Below are 17,170 nucleotides of genomic sequence, written 5' to 3'. Positions count from 1 at the left end.
TTGGCTGCTGCTGTGAATGGAAAGTGAAAGTGAAAGTGAAGTCACTCAGTTGTGTCCAACTCTTTGCTGTGAATGGAAGATACCCAGAATCTTGATGTCTTCCATCAACAAAGGTTGATTTCTTATTACCATGTGTCCACCGTGGGTGGGCTACAGCTCTCCGCGTCCACACCCTTTCAAGCTGAAACTCCCGGTGAGGAGCGGCCTCTCTGTGGCAGAGGAAACTAGTACAATGGGAAGCGTGGGCCGACTCCTGGCCTTCTGTCTGGAGGGGGACTCGTCACCTCGGCTCACATTTCATTGACTACAGCCACTCCTGTGCCTGCCTGAGTTGAGCAGGATAGTGAGATACAATCTCCCCACCGGGAGGGGCAGCAGCCCAGAAATACAGTCCAGCGCCTGGGGGACCTGGGGGCCAGAGCCGGCATCAGGAGCCAGAGTGGCTAGCAAGAGGGCGGCTAGAACGGGGGACCAGGAGCTCCAGGTGAGAGATGCCAGGTGACCAGGCGTCAGCAAAGGGGCTTTACATGCCATGCTTCTCAGAGTCCTGTGCTTTCATGAAGGTTATCCTTTCACTAATCATATCTTCTCTCTAAATTCTCCCTCCAAATCCCACCCCCTCTGTGTTTCTGTTTGCGGTCTGTCTGTCTCTCCGTGCAGGTGGAGAAACCTAGTCTCCAGAGTTCCAAACCAAAAAAGACCTCAGTGAGCCATAAGCCCCCGAGGAAGGCCAAAGACAAGCAGGGGGCGTCAGGCCGGGCATCCAAGAAGAAGAGCGCGGAGGGTGCGCGCACCGCCCCACCCGCCGCCGACAAGGAGCAGAGCGCAGAGATGAACAATAAGCTGGCTGAGGCTAAAGAGTAATGCACTGCACTTCTCTTTCTTCTTCCCTTCTTTTTCCTTTTTCCTTTTTTTTTTTTTTTTCCTTTCACTAATCAACAAAAAAGGCCACAAAATTGATTAGAGGCTTCCCGTCTGCCTGGGTCCTGAGTGTTCTAGGAGCTCTTTGGTTTCTCTGAGCAGGGGGATCCTATTTCAGAGACCAGGCAAGTTGCCTCCTGTCCAGATCTAGACCAGGGCCACGCCACGGGGCCCCTGGACCCGTCAGCGGCTGACTTGCAGGGCAGTGCCTCCCTCCCAGCAGGGGCAGGCACGCCTGGTGAGGCAGGCAGGAGGACACTGGAGGAACAGTCCTGATGCTTCGACATGAATATGGGGCATCCTCCTCCTGTTCCTCCCCAGCGTCTGCGCTGGTGATCAATTTTGAACTTAGGTAAAGGTGTTCTTTTCCAAAATTCGCAGAGTTATGTGCTATAGAAGCTATAGAAGCTTGACCTGGGCTTCAGCAATTGACAAGATTTGTGGAAATATTTAAAAAAAAAAAAAAAAAGGTTTTTTGGCCTTAATCTCAATAAAATGAGTTGTGTTTGTTAACTAATTTTTTCATAGACTCTTTTGCTTGAAACAGGTGACTACGTTTAGTTTCCTATCAGTGGGCTTCTAACTGTATGCTGAGTAAGAGATGTGCCACTGATGACCAAAACGAGGCCAGGGCAAAATAGTTAGGTGTCATAGGTACACTCCAGACATCATAGGAAGGTGACAGAAATGAGACTGTTTTCCTGTTAACCCCCAACCTATCCAGTGCTGCTGATTTTGCAAAGTGACTGGTTACGGGGGACTGGAGGAAGGAAGTTCAAGGTGTAACGACAGTGTATTTAGAATGTGGCTTTCTTGCTTCTGAGGAACACACAGCAGGAAGCAGACATAGCGGCTACTGTGACAATGATTGCGGTCCCTGCCTGGACTGTTCTTGCTCTGTTTCTTGGAGAGGACGGAACGTGCTGAACTTCAGGTTCTGGGAGATTTCTGTGACTTAGCCTAAGACGAGGAGCGTTCCCTGCTCAGTGATTAGCAAGCTTTTTTTTTTTTTTTTACCTCATTCCTGAAGAAAAGCAGCTCTCCCTGTATTGTGTGTCTTGTGTCTGTGTGGCCAAAGCAGCCAGGGCTGGCACTGCCACCCCAGCTGTGCTTGAGTTGTGTTGTGGGCATTAGTCAGGGAGTCGTGGAAAGGCCCCATATACCTGCCAGAACAATTACGTTTGCAAACCCCATGGCGTGTACTTTCCTCGGTACCCTTTATTTCTCATGTATGCAGGGTGCTTCCTGTTGCCAGCATTCTGAAATTGCTGGGCTGTTGTGTGACACCAGCCTCTTCAGGAGTACTTTTCTTTTGTCCTGAAAGTGGTGAAGAGTGAAGTCCTCACAGTTCCCTACCTCAGAAGTCCGTTTAGGTCCTTCAGGTTGGAGGAAATAGAGCCTCCACAAGCTCTCTCATATTCTGACTGTTCAAGCAGCAAAATCCCCATTTACACCATTTTATTTGTCCCCTTCAGGCTTATCAATATGTCTCTTGTAAATTAATTGAGCCTTCACTATGCAGGCCCTATTTCCTAAGAGGACAGGACCTACAGAAACAAAGCACTGGGCCAGGCAGGCCTTTCTGCCATCTTCCAAAAGGCAGTTCCATGGAAGTTCCAGAGAACTTCCAGAGAAGGAACTGTGAGGATGAAGTACTGAGGAAGGTAGAAGATGTGAGTGAGTGTCAGTGTTTGTGAATCACAGATTTGGATGCCTCGATGGAAGGGGCTAGAGTAGATCTGAGTACTGATTCAGGTATTTGCTAGCTGGTCTAAACAATGTCAGAGAGCTCCATCAACATGACCTTAACTTTGTCCAGGAAATTCGCCAACGTACATTTGTTCTCTTGAGATATCTGGTATTCATCAAACATGTTGATGTTAGCCACAGTTTGAATTTCTCCATAGAATAGTTATCTGGTTTTCTTTGCGGATCAAGTAAACAAAACTTTACATCACACAAGGGACCATTCCCTCAACATTCGATTGTTGAAGGCCAGTGTGCCTGACAGGGGGCCAGCCATAATGGGTAGTGTGTATAAATCTGGCTCCACCACAGCACCACCAGGGTGCATAGGACTTATCTCTGTGTCTGACCCAAGCTTGTGTTGTCCAAACTGTAGTGTTTCCTGCCCCCTTGCAGCCCCAGGCACCGAGCTTCCTCCCTGCCCCACCTGAGGCTTTCCATGACCTGTAGGGTGTCTCTTCACGTCTTTAGTCTCCCCATCTTTTTAGCGCCTCCCACTGAGAAAATCCATTGGTAGTTCACTTTGACTCTTGAATGTGTCACTTCACTAGCAAGAAACCTCCTTGATTTCTGCTGTTTACAAATAAAACTCAGTCGGTCTTGTTCTGCATCCCAAACATGCTGACTGAAACTGATTTCAGCCTCACAAGCAGTGTTTCGGCCTTGCCTTTCTGAAGGCGGCCAAGCTTCAAACACCTGTTCGGCCTGTTTTTGTACACTTCCCTGTGGTTGCCTGAACCCCCCTGACGAAAGAGCGAGGACTGGAGCCTCCCTACCATCTGCTTCACTCGCCCGCAAACCCGATCCCTGCAGCTGTGCATCGGGTCCTTAATGCTGTTCCTTTTCTGCCGGTGCTCCCATGATGCCTTTGCTCTCAAGGCAGACCGGAAGCGTCTAATTATGATTTTGTGGCCTGGGTTTTGTTGCGTACCACAGATTGTCTATGTATGTGTAGCGCACACCTTTCTTGGTGCTATTTCATTCCTGCTGTTAGTAAGAAAATGACAAAAATATTCATGTATAGCCAATTGATTGTGCCGTGCTTGTGGTCTGTGCTTGCTCAGAAACAAACAAACAAACAGTTTTTCCAATTATAAATAAATGCTAAAGACGAACACCACTTTCTTGATCTTATTTCCTTGGTAAGGCCCAGCTGAGTAGGTGAAGGAACCACCTTTTGCCATTTGAGCTGCTCTCCCCGAGAGGAGCTGTGCCCTGCAGTTTCTCTGGGGGTCCTCCATAACACAGCTTGACTCTTTTAGATACTTGCCTCTCAGATACTAATTGCAAGCAGTCAGAGCTAAGTGTTGGGAAAGGCGACGATGGACCAGGAGACCCAGTGGCCAACAAGGTAGTGTAACAATTTGATCCCCTGTTGCTGGGGGTGAGCGGCCAGCACTGCCTTGCCAGGCTGGGAGGCTGGCCCCTGACCCCCATCCTCTTCCTGTCAACCCACAGGACTGTCTGTTTTGGTTTTTCTCCTCCCAAGGGATGGCAGAGATGCCTTCCCTTACTCATTTAATCTGGTCATTGTGGAGGCTCCACCCCCTGGGGGCTAGCTCACTGTGTGGGTTATGGGGTGACAGTCTTGGCATGTACCTAACTCGGGAGTGTGGAAACTGCCATAAGAGGGTCCAAATAATGTAACAACAGACCAGGTAGTGGGGAGCTCAGATGGAGGTCAGGATTCTTCCCATTGGGAATGGAGAATCAGAAAGCTTCATGATGAGTGGAGGGACCTTGGAAAGAGGGTGGGATGTGGGTGTGTGGGGCATGCAGGGACTGGCCTACAGATGGGAAAGCAGAAGTATGGGCACCCCAGAGCCAGGGCCAGTGGTGCCCACCTTGATATCCTTCTGCTGAAACGGGAGATGAAAGATTCTGTACTTCGGGATCCCACTTCCTTTTTCCAGTGCATGTTGATTGAATACCTATCATGTGCTGGGCACTGTGCCCCGAGCAGAGAACCAGGATGGCTCAGACCCCCCACCTCCAATCACAGTCAGACACGAAGGAGGAATCTGTTCTAGCAGATTCCGTGTGTCAGTGGATGGGGAGGTGGTGACCGAGTGAATAGAGCCAGGGCTGGCCAGAAGCAGAGGTGTGGGGGCCCCACACCAGATGAGCTCAGTCCCGGGGAGTGGTTCATTCGGGGAGGGTCAGGGCAGTGTGTACATCCTGATGCCATGGTGGGGGGTTGGGGTCACTAACCAGGGTCTCCATCCACACCCCCAGCTAGTACCCCACCTGTGCATGCTCCTACCATTACGCTGCTCACCCTCACTCTCACACCGGGCACCAGCCACAAGTCCTCTGTTGCTCTAGGCTCAGAGCTCTAGGCTGGGACTCATTCTGTTGCTGGTTCTCAAAATCTGGACTTTGGGAAGGAGCTGTGGTCGGAATAATCAAGGGTCACGTATATGGGGGAAAAAAAAATATTATATATTTGTTTTCCAGATGAACAGAAAACATTCCACCCACCTGCCTGCTTTTGTATGAGGCAGAAATGCAAAATACTGTTCAAAATAAAACACACATAGCAGGATGCTATTTAACTCTCTTTTGATCAGTTAAGAATTTTTTGATCAAAACTAGTGCTTGAGAGAGGTGAAAAGGCAGAAGAGGTAGAAACAGAGGCAGAGAGAGAAGAAGACGCACTGAGATTAACCCAGGAGAAGGTGAGATGCACTTGGAATCAGAGAAAAGAGCAAGGATGAGCAGTGAAGAAGCAGGAAGCTGGGAACCACCCAGTGGTCAGGCTCGCCCAGAGCCTCGGCCTCGCTTCCTCCATGCTCTCTGATGCTGCCCAAGCCCAAGAGGCAAGTCCTCACCCATTACTATCACCACCTCTCTGAAATAGAAAACAAAGTTAAAACCAGCCTCTTATTTTGAAATAGGTCCCCAATGCTATGAATACATTAGCTGTAAGTGTAGTTTAATCCTTCCTTAGAGTTTGTGTGTTCTTAGTGAAGTTCTTCCCTCATTTTTTTCCCACTATGGTTTAATAATGCACAGCCTGCCTCCTGTGGACTCACAGGGACTGTCCAGTCTGCTTTCACAAAGGCTGTGAACCCCCTCCGTGTGTCATGGTGGTTTCAAAGCTCTCTCCCTGCTAAAATGCCTTAAGGCGGTTTACATTTTCAGGACCTCAGATATAGAAAGTTTCTTTCAGGACATGGGCCATGGACTATCTACAGTTAAGGGGAGACCCTTCCGCAGCCCCAGCTGAGGACAACAGGGCAGGAATAGCGGCAGGCTTGATGGTGGTGACAGCCAAGCTGAGATAGGAGAGGCAGCAGTTTCAAAGGCATGGAACCAACCCTCCTCAGCCTCCCCTCATGCAGAACCGGGCATGTGATCCAAAGCTCTCCATCCCACTGCCATTAATGCATCAATCCTCACGACACTAGACCATCCCAGAATAGCTCTAATAACAGAACTGCCATCATCAAGTATTTTCTTCCTCAGCATGTGAATACAGGTTAACAGTGGCAGTGCCCTTAGGCCTTTACCAGATTCATGGATGGAAGTCGGTGCCAGCTAGGCAAGTCTGTGACATTCACTAAACTCTCTGAGCTTTGGTGTCCTCCTCTGAAAATGGGGACACTAATACCCACCTTAGGGGGGAGGAGTGAGGATGAAATGACTTGATGGCTCTAGGGAACCCAAAGTGGACACAACGTAGGGCTCATTTCAGGCCCCTCCACCTTCCCTGTACAGCACTGGAGAGGTCTGTTTTCTTCATCTCTTCATCTTTCTGATAATCTCTGACAATATATGAAGTGGATGGAGGCAAACACTGATTAAGAGGAACTCTTTTATATTTTAGTATATGTGCTGCCGAAGCGAGCACTGGAACTCTTTTATAAAACTCCAGCTACTGAATTACCTTGAGTCCACAAACCTTAACAGTAACATTCTAAGAATTTATATTTACTGATTGCTTGCAAAGCATTCCTTTCCGTGTGGTCCCACTGACCCTTCCGGATGTAGTGGAGCAGGTATTTACACCAGGTGACAGACAGGACAAGGCAGCTCAGAGGGAAGGGTGTCTGCCTGCGTCACAGCCTGGACTGCTTCTCCCCTTCACCCAAGGTGGGGCGGGCACCCTGAAGGGAGACAGGCTTCAGATAAGTTGGATTCCTAACTAAGCTATATCCTCCCTCCCTCAAGGGGCCCTGTCTGTTCTGGCATCTGCAGGCTCACCTAGGATCCCCTTTAAAACTTGGGAACTAGATACAAATGAGGGGAAGTAAGAGTTGGGTCAGGTCTTCACACACAACTGGCTCAAACATCCTGAATGAATTGACCAATTGTCTCTGCTAAATATATAGGTATTCTCCTTAGGGTGCTAAAATAACTGACCGGGTGACTAAAATGCATGGTTATTGAATACAGAATGTTCCAACAGTTTTCATTCGTAAAAAATACACTTGGTACTAGAGATACCAAGATAAAACTGGTGTCCAAACCTGACATTGGAGGGCTTTGCTCAGAGACCATCACCTCATGCTTTTTATTTCAAACAGTGGAACGGAGCTTAACTCTCTGTCCCTTGTCCTCATATAAGTGGCCCTCAGTCGCTGGTTTATTTGGTATTGTCTATATCTATCTCAATCCAGACATCTTATCTGGGGCCCAGAGAGCTTCAGATACTGAGATACACAAATTGCTGTCACTGGTACTGGTTTAAGCTGCCAGAAGGATCTATAGGACATGCAATTCTGACCATGTCACATCCTGCTTTAAACCGTCTGTGGGCTCCTCTCGGCCTGCAGAAGCTTGTGTCTGCTCAGCGCACCATGCTGCTTCTCACCTCCATGCTTTACCCACGCCGCCCCACCTGCCCAGATTGCCCTTCTCCTGCTTCTCCACCCAGCTAACTCATCCTTCAAGACTCCGCTCAGGGGACAGCTCCAGGAAGGCTTTCCCGCACCTCCCAGGCTGGGTAAGATGCTCCCTGTGTGTTCTTCATCATGGAACTTAGCACATGTACTGTGTCTGCTCATCTGTGTATGTGTTCCCCCACGAGAGTGTGCTCCCGCAGGGCAAGGACTCAGTTCTTCTGCTCATCTTTGTAGTCCTAGTTTCCGGCCCATTGTCTCCTGCAGATGATGTCTTCTAAAGTGCTTGTTGAATGAAGAGTGAGCAAATGAATGAATGATGATATTCACCATCTGCCTCCATACCCACCACAATGCCTCCACAAGGCTTTATTCTGCCCAGTTACTGGCTCTGCTTACATGACGGGGGTGGTTTTGAGAAAGGTCATGGCAACTGGAGAGCCCAGAGGCATCAATGGCTGGTTTTAAAAAGGCCAGCCTCCAGGCCAGCCCCCTCTGTGCTTTATATGGATGCTTTTCCTAAACAGTCCTGACTTTATAAACATAGACTTAAGGCTACAGGGTAATCTTAAGAGGCTGGCTGAGCCCATCCCTTGCAGAGCTCCTAATTCTGAGACGGCAGAGGCATCCCTCGAGGGGCATGTCCTAGACATAAGGGCTGGGAATTAGAGCCGACAGTGCTCAGTCGCTTCAGCCATGTCCGACTCTTTGCGACCCCATGGACTACAGCCTGCCAGGCTCCTCCGTCCATGGAATACTGGGGTGGGTTGCCATTTCCTTCTCCAAACACCAACAGTCCTGGTTCTAAATCCAAGCTCTATCAGTTACTAGCTGTGTGACCTTAGCTGAGTTTCTTACTTTCTTTCAGCCTCAAAGAGGATAACAAGCTTTCAGGTATCCATCTATGTGACTCCCAAGATTCCAAAAGTAGGAGTTTGGCCAGCAAGGGATATAGTGTGATCCAAATCTGTTTGGTTCCAGTGTGGGATAGCTGGTGGTAACAGAAAATCCTGTTTGTGATTCAGGGGACTATTATGAGAGGGCCTCATGGGGTTGCATGCGAAGGCCCTGTGAACTTCCAGAAGGCCTCTGGAACACCCTTGTCATAGTTGATTTTTGGGGTAACTTGCTGACCACCACTCTCCATTACTTACCACCTTTCACCCCAACAGACTGGTGGTAGCTGGAGCTACACACGGCAAATCCACTCTCTCTGCCATGCAACTGCTTGAGATAAAGCCCCTCCAGCACTGGCTCTTGCTGCCCTCTCCCCTCCCCAGCCCTGCCCCAGCCCGTCCTCCCTGAGCACCCTATCAATCAATCTGGTACAGACTCCATTTCTGCAATTACATGGTCATTTTCACTGATTCACTCTGGACACACCAAACCAATTTTTGATCAATGGCTCAAGAGCCTCTCCTTTGCTTTAGATGGGATGGGGAGAAGGACAAAGATAGATTTGCACGTTCCCAGCTAGACAAGAACTGAGCCATTACTGTCTGGCTGCCTTAGTCCAGCACTTCACATTTTTAAAAGGGTCTTTAGCAGGATTATCAGATTCATGATAGCTCATTAAGACAGTCAACTATGCTCTTGACTTAGCCTTCCTGGTGTTAAGACAACCAAGGAAGCTTTTAAAATATCTACTATACAACTTGGAATTTAGTTAGTTCTTAGCAGGTTATATCTAGAAAAGGTATTTAACAGTAAAAAGGAAAAAGCAGGGACTTACCTGGAGGTCCAGTGGTTAAGACGCCAAACTTCCACTGCAGGGGTCACGGGTTTGATCCCTGGTCAGGGAAATAAGAACCCAGATGCCACACACAGAGTGGCCAAAAATAAAGTTAAAAAGGAGAGAGAAAAAGAAGGAAAGAAAAGAAGGAGGGAAGGAAGGGAGGGAGGGAGGAAGAAAGAAAGGAAATTTAAAAAGAAACAGGGATATATCTGTCTACAGGGGACTCGGTTAGTGTTAGTTGGTGTTAGTCACTCAGCCATGTCCAACTCTTTGTGATCCCATGGACTGTAGCCCGATAGGCTCCTCTGTCCATGGAATTCTCCAGGCAAGAATACTGGAGTAGATTGCCATTTCCTTCTCCAGGAGATCTTCCTAACCCAGGGATCGAACCCAAGTCTCCTGCTTTGCAGGTGGATTCTTTACCATCAGAGCCATCAGGGAAGCCATCAGGGGACCTGGGAGTGGTGGAGAAAAATCCAAACTAGGAGTCTGCTCCAGCTGTCTAGTGCCACTTTGTAAAAGGCAGAGGTGGCACAGCCTAGGGGAAGGGAAGGAGCATGTGTTTGACCTTACACACTTGTTCCCATTTAATCCTCACAATAGGGCTACAGAGTCTGCTGTAGGCACCATCCCCATTTACAGATTAAAAAAAACAAACTGAGACTCAGTGATTAGATAACAAAGTCACACAACTTGTACGTGGTGAGCCAGGATTTGGAACCAGGTTTGGGTGACTGAAACCCATTCCTTGTCCAGCACTTGGGACCATCTCTAGGATTCCTACTGTAAAGAATTCCTGCAAGAGCAACCTCATCCTGTCCCTTCCTTGCTCCAAAGCCTTCAGTGACCCTAAGGACTCAAATCATCTTTGGAAAATGAGTCAGATGAGGGTCACAGATGCTGACTTTGCCCAGACAGTTACTACCCACTACCCACCCCTCCACCCCCTCACCTCCCGCCCAGAATTAAGCCTTGTGGTGGCAGCCTTTTCTCTAGCCATGGTCCTAGTTGCTCTTCCTGTGCTGATAAGTCACAAATAGATGGACTCTGTGTAGCCCCAGGCTGATCCACTGACTGGCAGCCATACAGGTAGGGCTTACAGGTGTGGGTGCAGATGGGCATTCTTAGACCAGGATGCACCAGCTTTCTGAGACTAGCTTCTTTGCCAGGGTCTGCTGAACACCTGGAGGTAAATCAAGGAGGTCCTTGTGCAGTAGATGCAGGAAGGGCCGAGGCAAAGGGGAGCTGGGTGTTGGAGTCCCACAGGGGCAACTCTCAGGAGATGCAGTTGGGAGCTCAGAGCTGGGGACCTGTAGAGGTCAGTGACTCTAGCCTTCTGGACCATACAGAGCCAATTGGAGTTATGTCAAGCCAGACCTAGTTCAGACATCTGCAGACAAATTTGGGATCTCTGTGGTTGAAGTCACATCCCTAAGGGATTTTGTTGCAGAAAGGAAAGAGCTTGACTGCAAGTCTGTCATCCTCAGTTAAGGTCTTGGCATTAACAGGCTCATTATGTGACTTTCTGGAGCCCTGCTTCTGCCTTTGGAAAACAGGGACACAAGTGAATCCCATCTGCCTGGGTGACGGGCTGCTGTGAGAATACAATGTGCCACCTTGAATATGAAGTCCTCTTAGAAAACCATTAAGAGAGGTTGCAGTTTAGGAGAACAAAAAAGGTGCTAAGGCAGTTAGAAATAGGAAAGCATGTGTGTATCATGTAAATACAGTTGCTAGAATTTTATCCTGTGTGATTTTTTTTTTTTTTTTTAATCTTCCCATTTGGGGAGGAGTCCTCCTATGGTGCTAGCCCGATGCTACGGCACTCTAGCTAAATGTTGTGGAAGGATTGTTTAGTCGCTCAGTCGTGTCCGACTGTTTGCAACCCCATGGACTGTGGCCTACCAGGCTCCTCTGTCTATGGAACTCTCCAGGCAAGAATACTGGAGTGGATTGCCATTCCCTTCTCCAGGGGATCTTCCCAACCCGGGATCGAACCTGGGTCTCCTGCATTGCAGGCAGATTCTTTACTACTAAACTGCCAGGGAAGCCTTCTGGAAGGATGGAGGGAGTAACAAGGAGGGGAGGAGAGGGGATGGGGAAGGAGCGAGGGAAGGAGGGAAAGAGAGAGGAAAGAGAACGAAGCAGATGTGGTCTCTGCCCTACCGAGCCCCCGTCTGGAGAGGCAGCTTCAAAACTGTTGACAGCTGACCTGATGGGGGCTGCTGTGTCCAGGTGAGGGCGTGGGAACAGAGCGCGGATGTGGGGACACAGGAGAAGGGGTATTTGACCCTTGATGGTAGAGGGTCAGGGTGATTTCACTCAGGAAGTGACCCTGAAACTGAACCATTAGTTGCTGAGGAGGATGGTGCTGGGCGGCAGCATTGCTGTGCCTGAAAGACAGCAGCAGGGGCTGTATCCATGGAGGTATAGGTGCTGGGGCAGAGGAGGGGTGTGCTGCTTGGAGACCCAGTGGGGACATCCCTTTCAGTTCTGGGGTCACACTTTCCAAAGGAAGGGAGCCAACCGAGATGTGTAGTGAGGCGAGCAGGCGGAACAGTGAGGGCTCCGAGCTGTGGTGGGGCACATGTTGCCCGGAGAAGTCAGGGGTATGGACACGATTGCTGTCCTTTCAACTATCCTCACATATCAGTCCTGGGTCAGCCAACAGGGCATTCTCTGGAAGGGTGACCCCAGAGTACAGGATCCGGAGCAGGGCAGGGATGGGAGGGAGTGGAGCTGACAGAAATCCAGGCTTCTGCTCAGGGTCCTGGCCACAGAGGGTGGGCTGCCTCATGCAGGTGTGGGCGCTACCCCCCAGACCTGAGCAGCTCAGGCAGTGGCTGGGGCCGGCTGGTGGGAAGACAGCAGCACAAGTTCAGGAGACCCCATGACCCTCAGATCTGTCCTTCCAGCCTGGGCACCTTCGAATCACTTCTGCGGAGTTGTGCTTTCTGGGACCAGAGAGGGAGGACTTGCCCAAGGCAGTGATGTCTTTGCACTGCAGGAACTTAGGCCTCTCTGGTTGGAGAGACATGGGCAGATGAGGGCTTGGGGCCAAGGCTGGTGGTCCTGGTACACTGGGAGCTTTACAGGGTTTGTGGTGTGGTCCCCACAGCGGGGCTCCCGCCTCCCTCACGCCCGCCTGTGTCCCCCGGCACATGGCCTAACCCAGAGCACGGGCTCAGCAGACTTGGTCCAATGTATGGATAAAAGAGAAAAAACATCAAATATCGATAGAATAAAGAGAAACAGCTCTACGCCAGCTACCCATTACTCCCACAAATATCTGCCAGGTGCTAGGAGTCAGACACTAGATACTCATGATGCAGAGATGAATAAAACACAGCCTATGAGCTGGCGGGGAGAAGCAGGTAATTACCAAACACCATGATAATTGCTAAAATAGAGGCCGTGGAGCCTCATGGGAGACAGGGGCGGGGCAAGAGTTCTTGTTTTGAGAAAGCCTTGTCTCCCGCAATTCTTTATAAGAATAACAAGCTTTTCAAAGGCAGTTTCCTTGACACTCTCCCTCGAGTAGCTGCATCTCTTATAATGTGTTGGGCTCTGTGTCTGGGAAACGTGCACATCTGTACAGGGCCCTTGGAGACAGACAGAAGGAGACAAAGCTGTGAAATCACTTGGCCCACTGTCCCCCCTCCTCTTCCTGCAGGGCCCATGAGGACAGACAGCCTGGCCCCTCTCAGTCTCTCCTGCCAATCGTTACTTCCTTCACGTGAGCTTGCTCCATCCCTTCCACCCACCCAGTGAATTTTTTTTTCTTTTTTTTTTCCCACCCAGTGAATTTTGAGAGGCCTCTGTTAAGTCCTAGACCCACTATTTCTTAGCTGTGTGGCTGTGGAGAGTTGCTTGCCTACTCTGGGCCTGGTTTCCCGTCTGTAGAATGAGACATTGGACCAGATCACCAAGTTCCTTTTTGGAACTAATGTTTGTGAGATATCTCCTGTATTCCAGGGGTCATGCCATGAGGGTTCCCATAGATGAAGGGAGAAGTCTCCCATTTTATAGATTAAAGAAACTGAAACTGGCAGCCTGGATGTCCATGACTACATTCACGGCTAGGATGGACTTGAGTCAGCCTTTGAACCCAGCTCCTCTGGCCTCAAGTCCAGTCAGTGTACTTTCTCCTCCAGCAGGCTGCTCTTTACTGAACAAGAGTTTCTTTCTCAGAGCTTTTCCAAGCTGTGGAAGCAGGGGTTTCAAGCACAGGGTCCACAGGCCCCTGATTTCTGAACAAGGCCCTACACCAGGAGCATGGCCTCAACTGGGGCCTGCTGTGACGGTGCATCAGGAGACAATCTGGGAAGTAAAAAAAAATCATAGGTGGATTATGAGATTAGAATTGTGTGCAAAGGCAAGAATCAGTGGGAGGGAAGAAAGCCCTTTCTCCAGATAGTCTCAGGCAGGGTTTGATAATCCTACTTCCAGACGCTAATAAAGCTTGGCTTCAAGGTCAGTGTGTGTATACACAGGAGGCACTGCCTGTCACCATGGAAATAGGAAAACAGGCAGAAAATTAAGTTTCTAAGACTTTGGTTTTCTCATATAACCTAGGAATATTACATTTGGCAAATAGAACAGAGCTTGGCACAGAAAAGCCTCTCATTTATTCATTGATTGGACAAGTCAGAGATTTCCCTGAGTCAGGTACTGTTTTAGGTACAATGATTTACAAAATGGACATGGTCCTGCCCTTTGAACACTTCAATCTAGAAGGGGAAACATTAATGGAAAAGAATGCAAGTAATTATCTGTGATAAGGGATAGGAAAGAAAAAGTCAGGGACAAAGAGAGCCTGTGCAGTGGCCTGGTCACATCTGCTTCCCTGGAGGATGAGCAGGATTAGCAAGGAAGAGGGAGCAAGAGAATGTCCCAGGAGGAGACAGCAACATATGCAAAGTTGTGAATGAAAGGAGCAGGGCATGCTGGAAGGCTAGGACACAGATGGCTGGAAGGCGATGGGAGCAGGCTGGTCCGCGAGGGAGGGCCGTGGAACAGAGTAAAACTTCTTTATTCTCAGTGCAAGGAGAAGCCTTGAAGACATCTCAGCCGGAGGGAAAGACTTCCTTTGGGCTTGTTTCTTTTTTTTTTTTTTTCGGCTGCACTGCGTCTTAGCTGCAGCATTCGGGATCTTTAGTTGCAGCATGTAGGATCTAGTTCCCTGACCAGGGATTGAACCCTGGCCCCCTGCATTGACAAGGCAGAGTCTTAACCACTGGGCCACCAGGGAAGTCCCAAGGATTTGCTCTTTTTTTTTTTTTTCTTTTTCTGTATGAAGACTATGTTGGAGGAAACGCCAGAGATACCAGTTAGTGGGCTGTGACAGTGGTCCACAGAGATGATGGCATAGCTTGGGGGGAAGGTAGGGAGGGAAAGAAATGTGAATATTTAGGAGATACATGTTAGGAGCTAGAAAAGATGGTTCCACATGGATTGGGTGAAGGCTTTGAAGGAGCAGAAGGTATTTAGGATGACTCAGAATTTCTGGCTGGGGCCATGGGATAGATGATGAACCAGGTTTCAGCAACAGTAATTTGTAATTCTGTTTGACCTTTTTTTGTTCCAGGTACTGTGCTGGGCACTGGGGCTGCAGGCCAGGTGGATGGTCCCTGCCTTCAGGGAGCACACAATCAAATGGGGCAGGGGGGGAACTTGCAGTCAGGGTATCTATGAATGCAGGGAGAGACTGTAAAATGGTGCTGCAGGGAGATACAGGCAAAACTAATTGAGCATTCAGGAAGACCTTGTGAGGAGGTGGGAATCCGAGCCGAGCCCTCAGGGATAGACAGAGGAAAGTGGGTGAAAGAGGGCAATCCAGGCAGCAGAAACAAAGAAACAAACATTGAAAGTATGTCAAGTTGCAAGGGTGGCCAGAGGACAGTGCAAGAGGGTGAGACTGCAAGACTGTCCACCACCTTCCTACCTTCCTCCAGGGCTGCCAGGAGGCTCCAGTGAGCTAAAATAATGCGCCTGTGAGCATCTGGTAAACTTTTACACAGTTACTGTGGTTATGGACTTACTTATGTGAGGCACCAAAGTGAAAGTGAAAGTCACTCAGTCGTGTCCAACTATTTGTGACCCCATGGACTGTAGCCTGCCAGGCTCCTCTGTCCATGGAATTCTCCAGGCCAGAATACTGGAGTGGGTAGCTGTTCCCTTCTCCAGGGGATCTTCCTAACCCAGGGATCAAACCCAGGTATCCTGCAATGCAGGAGCCACCAGGAAAGCCCAGCTGAGACATCAGGGAAGCCCATAAGGCACCAAAGCTCTCTACAACTGTCACCAATTATGATTTCAGATCCAAACAGGATCATCTGCTCCTCCGTCATAATGCTCTCTGGCATTTGTATTGTCATCCCCAGTTTACAGATGAGGAAACAGGTCTGTTGTGGTTGAGTAATTGCCCAAGATCTGGCAGGAAATAAGCAGCATAGAAGCCAAGGAAAAGCCAGCAGGTCATTTTAATTTCTGAGAGAGTATACAGGCTAGGAGGCTGGAGGAGCCTGTCCTCTATGCTGTCTTGAGAAGATGTGCAGCTGGCTCAAGGCACCAGACACAGACTCAATTGTGCAGGCTGGACCAGGCCCCTAGGCAGCTGGCCTGTGGGCTGAACATGGCCCACCACCAGTCACCAACCACACGCTGGCTTCCAGCTTGGGTATGCGGCTCTGTCTCATTCACACAGAGGACACTGTGAGTGGTGGGGCATTTTACAGATGGGGAGACTGGCAGGCCACCATGGAACCAAGTGATGGCCAGTCAGTGTCAATGAGAGTTTTATGTTGCACTTGAGGGTGGTTTTGTTTACAGGAAGACCAACCAAGACTGCTTTGGTTTTAAAAAGAAATGTTTAATTTATAAAAGTAACAAACTTAAAAATCTAGTAAAATGGAACAAACCCTTTTAAGGAGGATTTTATAACTTAATTCAATTCCTCTAAATTTTTTAAATTATTAGTAAGTTTTTTTAAAAAACTAAGCTTAAAAATATGTTTACTATTGATTTGTAATAAAAGTTCATCATTGTTTATAAAACTTATAAAATTGTCATATCTTTGAACTTAAAACTACAACTCTAAATTAATTATTCCATTATACATTTTATATTGGAATCACAAAACTAGTCTAAATATAATATGCCAAATATATTATATATATTATAATAATATATATTATATTAGATACAATATGCAAATTATTTTAAACAGCATGAATACTTTCAAACTAAATCTACACAGATTTTTTCCTAAATTTAACACCCCCCAAAGGTAATATTATTTATCATTTCTAATTCTAAATCTTTCCATGATTAAAGACACTTACTAAGAAAACAAGTTTCCTAACCAAATCAATATAGAGGTGTATATCAGAGCAATTTCGGGGTTAGCTCACAGCTGGCTGAGAATGCTCACTAAGCAGAAAAGTGAGGCAGGGCATGGGAACCAGTGCCACAAACATCCAGGGAAAGGTACTTTGCACTCCATGCTGTGGGTCTGGCCCTGTTTTAAATCTCCATGCCAGCAGAGGACACTGGCCCCATATCCTGCCAGTGGGATAGGTTTTGCAACCCAAGCCCCGAGATCAAGTTAAGCTTTAGTCACCTCTTTTGTCTCATGTCTCAGCTTCATCACCCCATTTGGGATGACTCCATCCAGGTAGTTCACTTCCAGAAAGGATGATCTAATCATTTTCCTGCTGGATTCTACTCTGAATTAGGTTTTTATTTTTCCTTTCTGGCCAACCACCAAGTATTAGAGGTATTTTAATGCCATTCTTAGATTTTGCCTGCTCCTCATAGCCTTGCTCCCTCCATAAACACTAAGGTCCTGCTAATGGTAGCCAGCTGTGTCCATGTGACCAGGGCAGCTGGTCTCTGCGTTGTTCTGAACTAGGGAGCCACCCCG

General features: G+C 48.4%; 1 protein-coding gene across 4 annotated transcripts in view; it reads left to right on the top strand.

The window, feature by feature from the left end:
- Nucleotides 1–17,170, top strand: part of MAP6 (microtubule associated protein 6) — an 80,238-nt gene that overhangs the window by 60,283 nt on the left and 2,785 nt on the right. For all 4 annotated transcript variants that reach the window (XM_043907529.1, XM_043907520.1, XM_043907512.1 and 1 more), the window contains exon 3: nucleotides 661–860. In XM_043907529.1, the coding sequence (XP_043763464.1) occupies nucleotides 661–860 (200 nt within the window). The remainder of the gene's footprint in view (nucleotides 1–660; nucleotides 861–17,170) is intronic.

Source organism: Cervus elaphus, chromosome 1 (genome assembly GCF_910594005.1).
Source record: "Cervus elaphus chromosome 1, mCerEla1.1, whole genome shotgun sequence".
Taxonomy (NCBI): domain Eukaryota; kingdom Metazoa; phylum Chordata; class Mammalia; order Artiodactyla; family Cervidae; genus Cervus; species Cervus elaphus.
The sequence above is the reverse complement of the archived record's forward strand: the minus strand, read 5'-3'. Positions and strand labels throughout refer to the sequence as shown.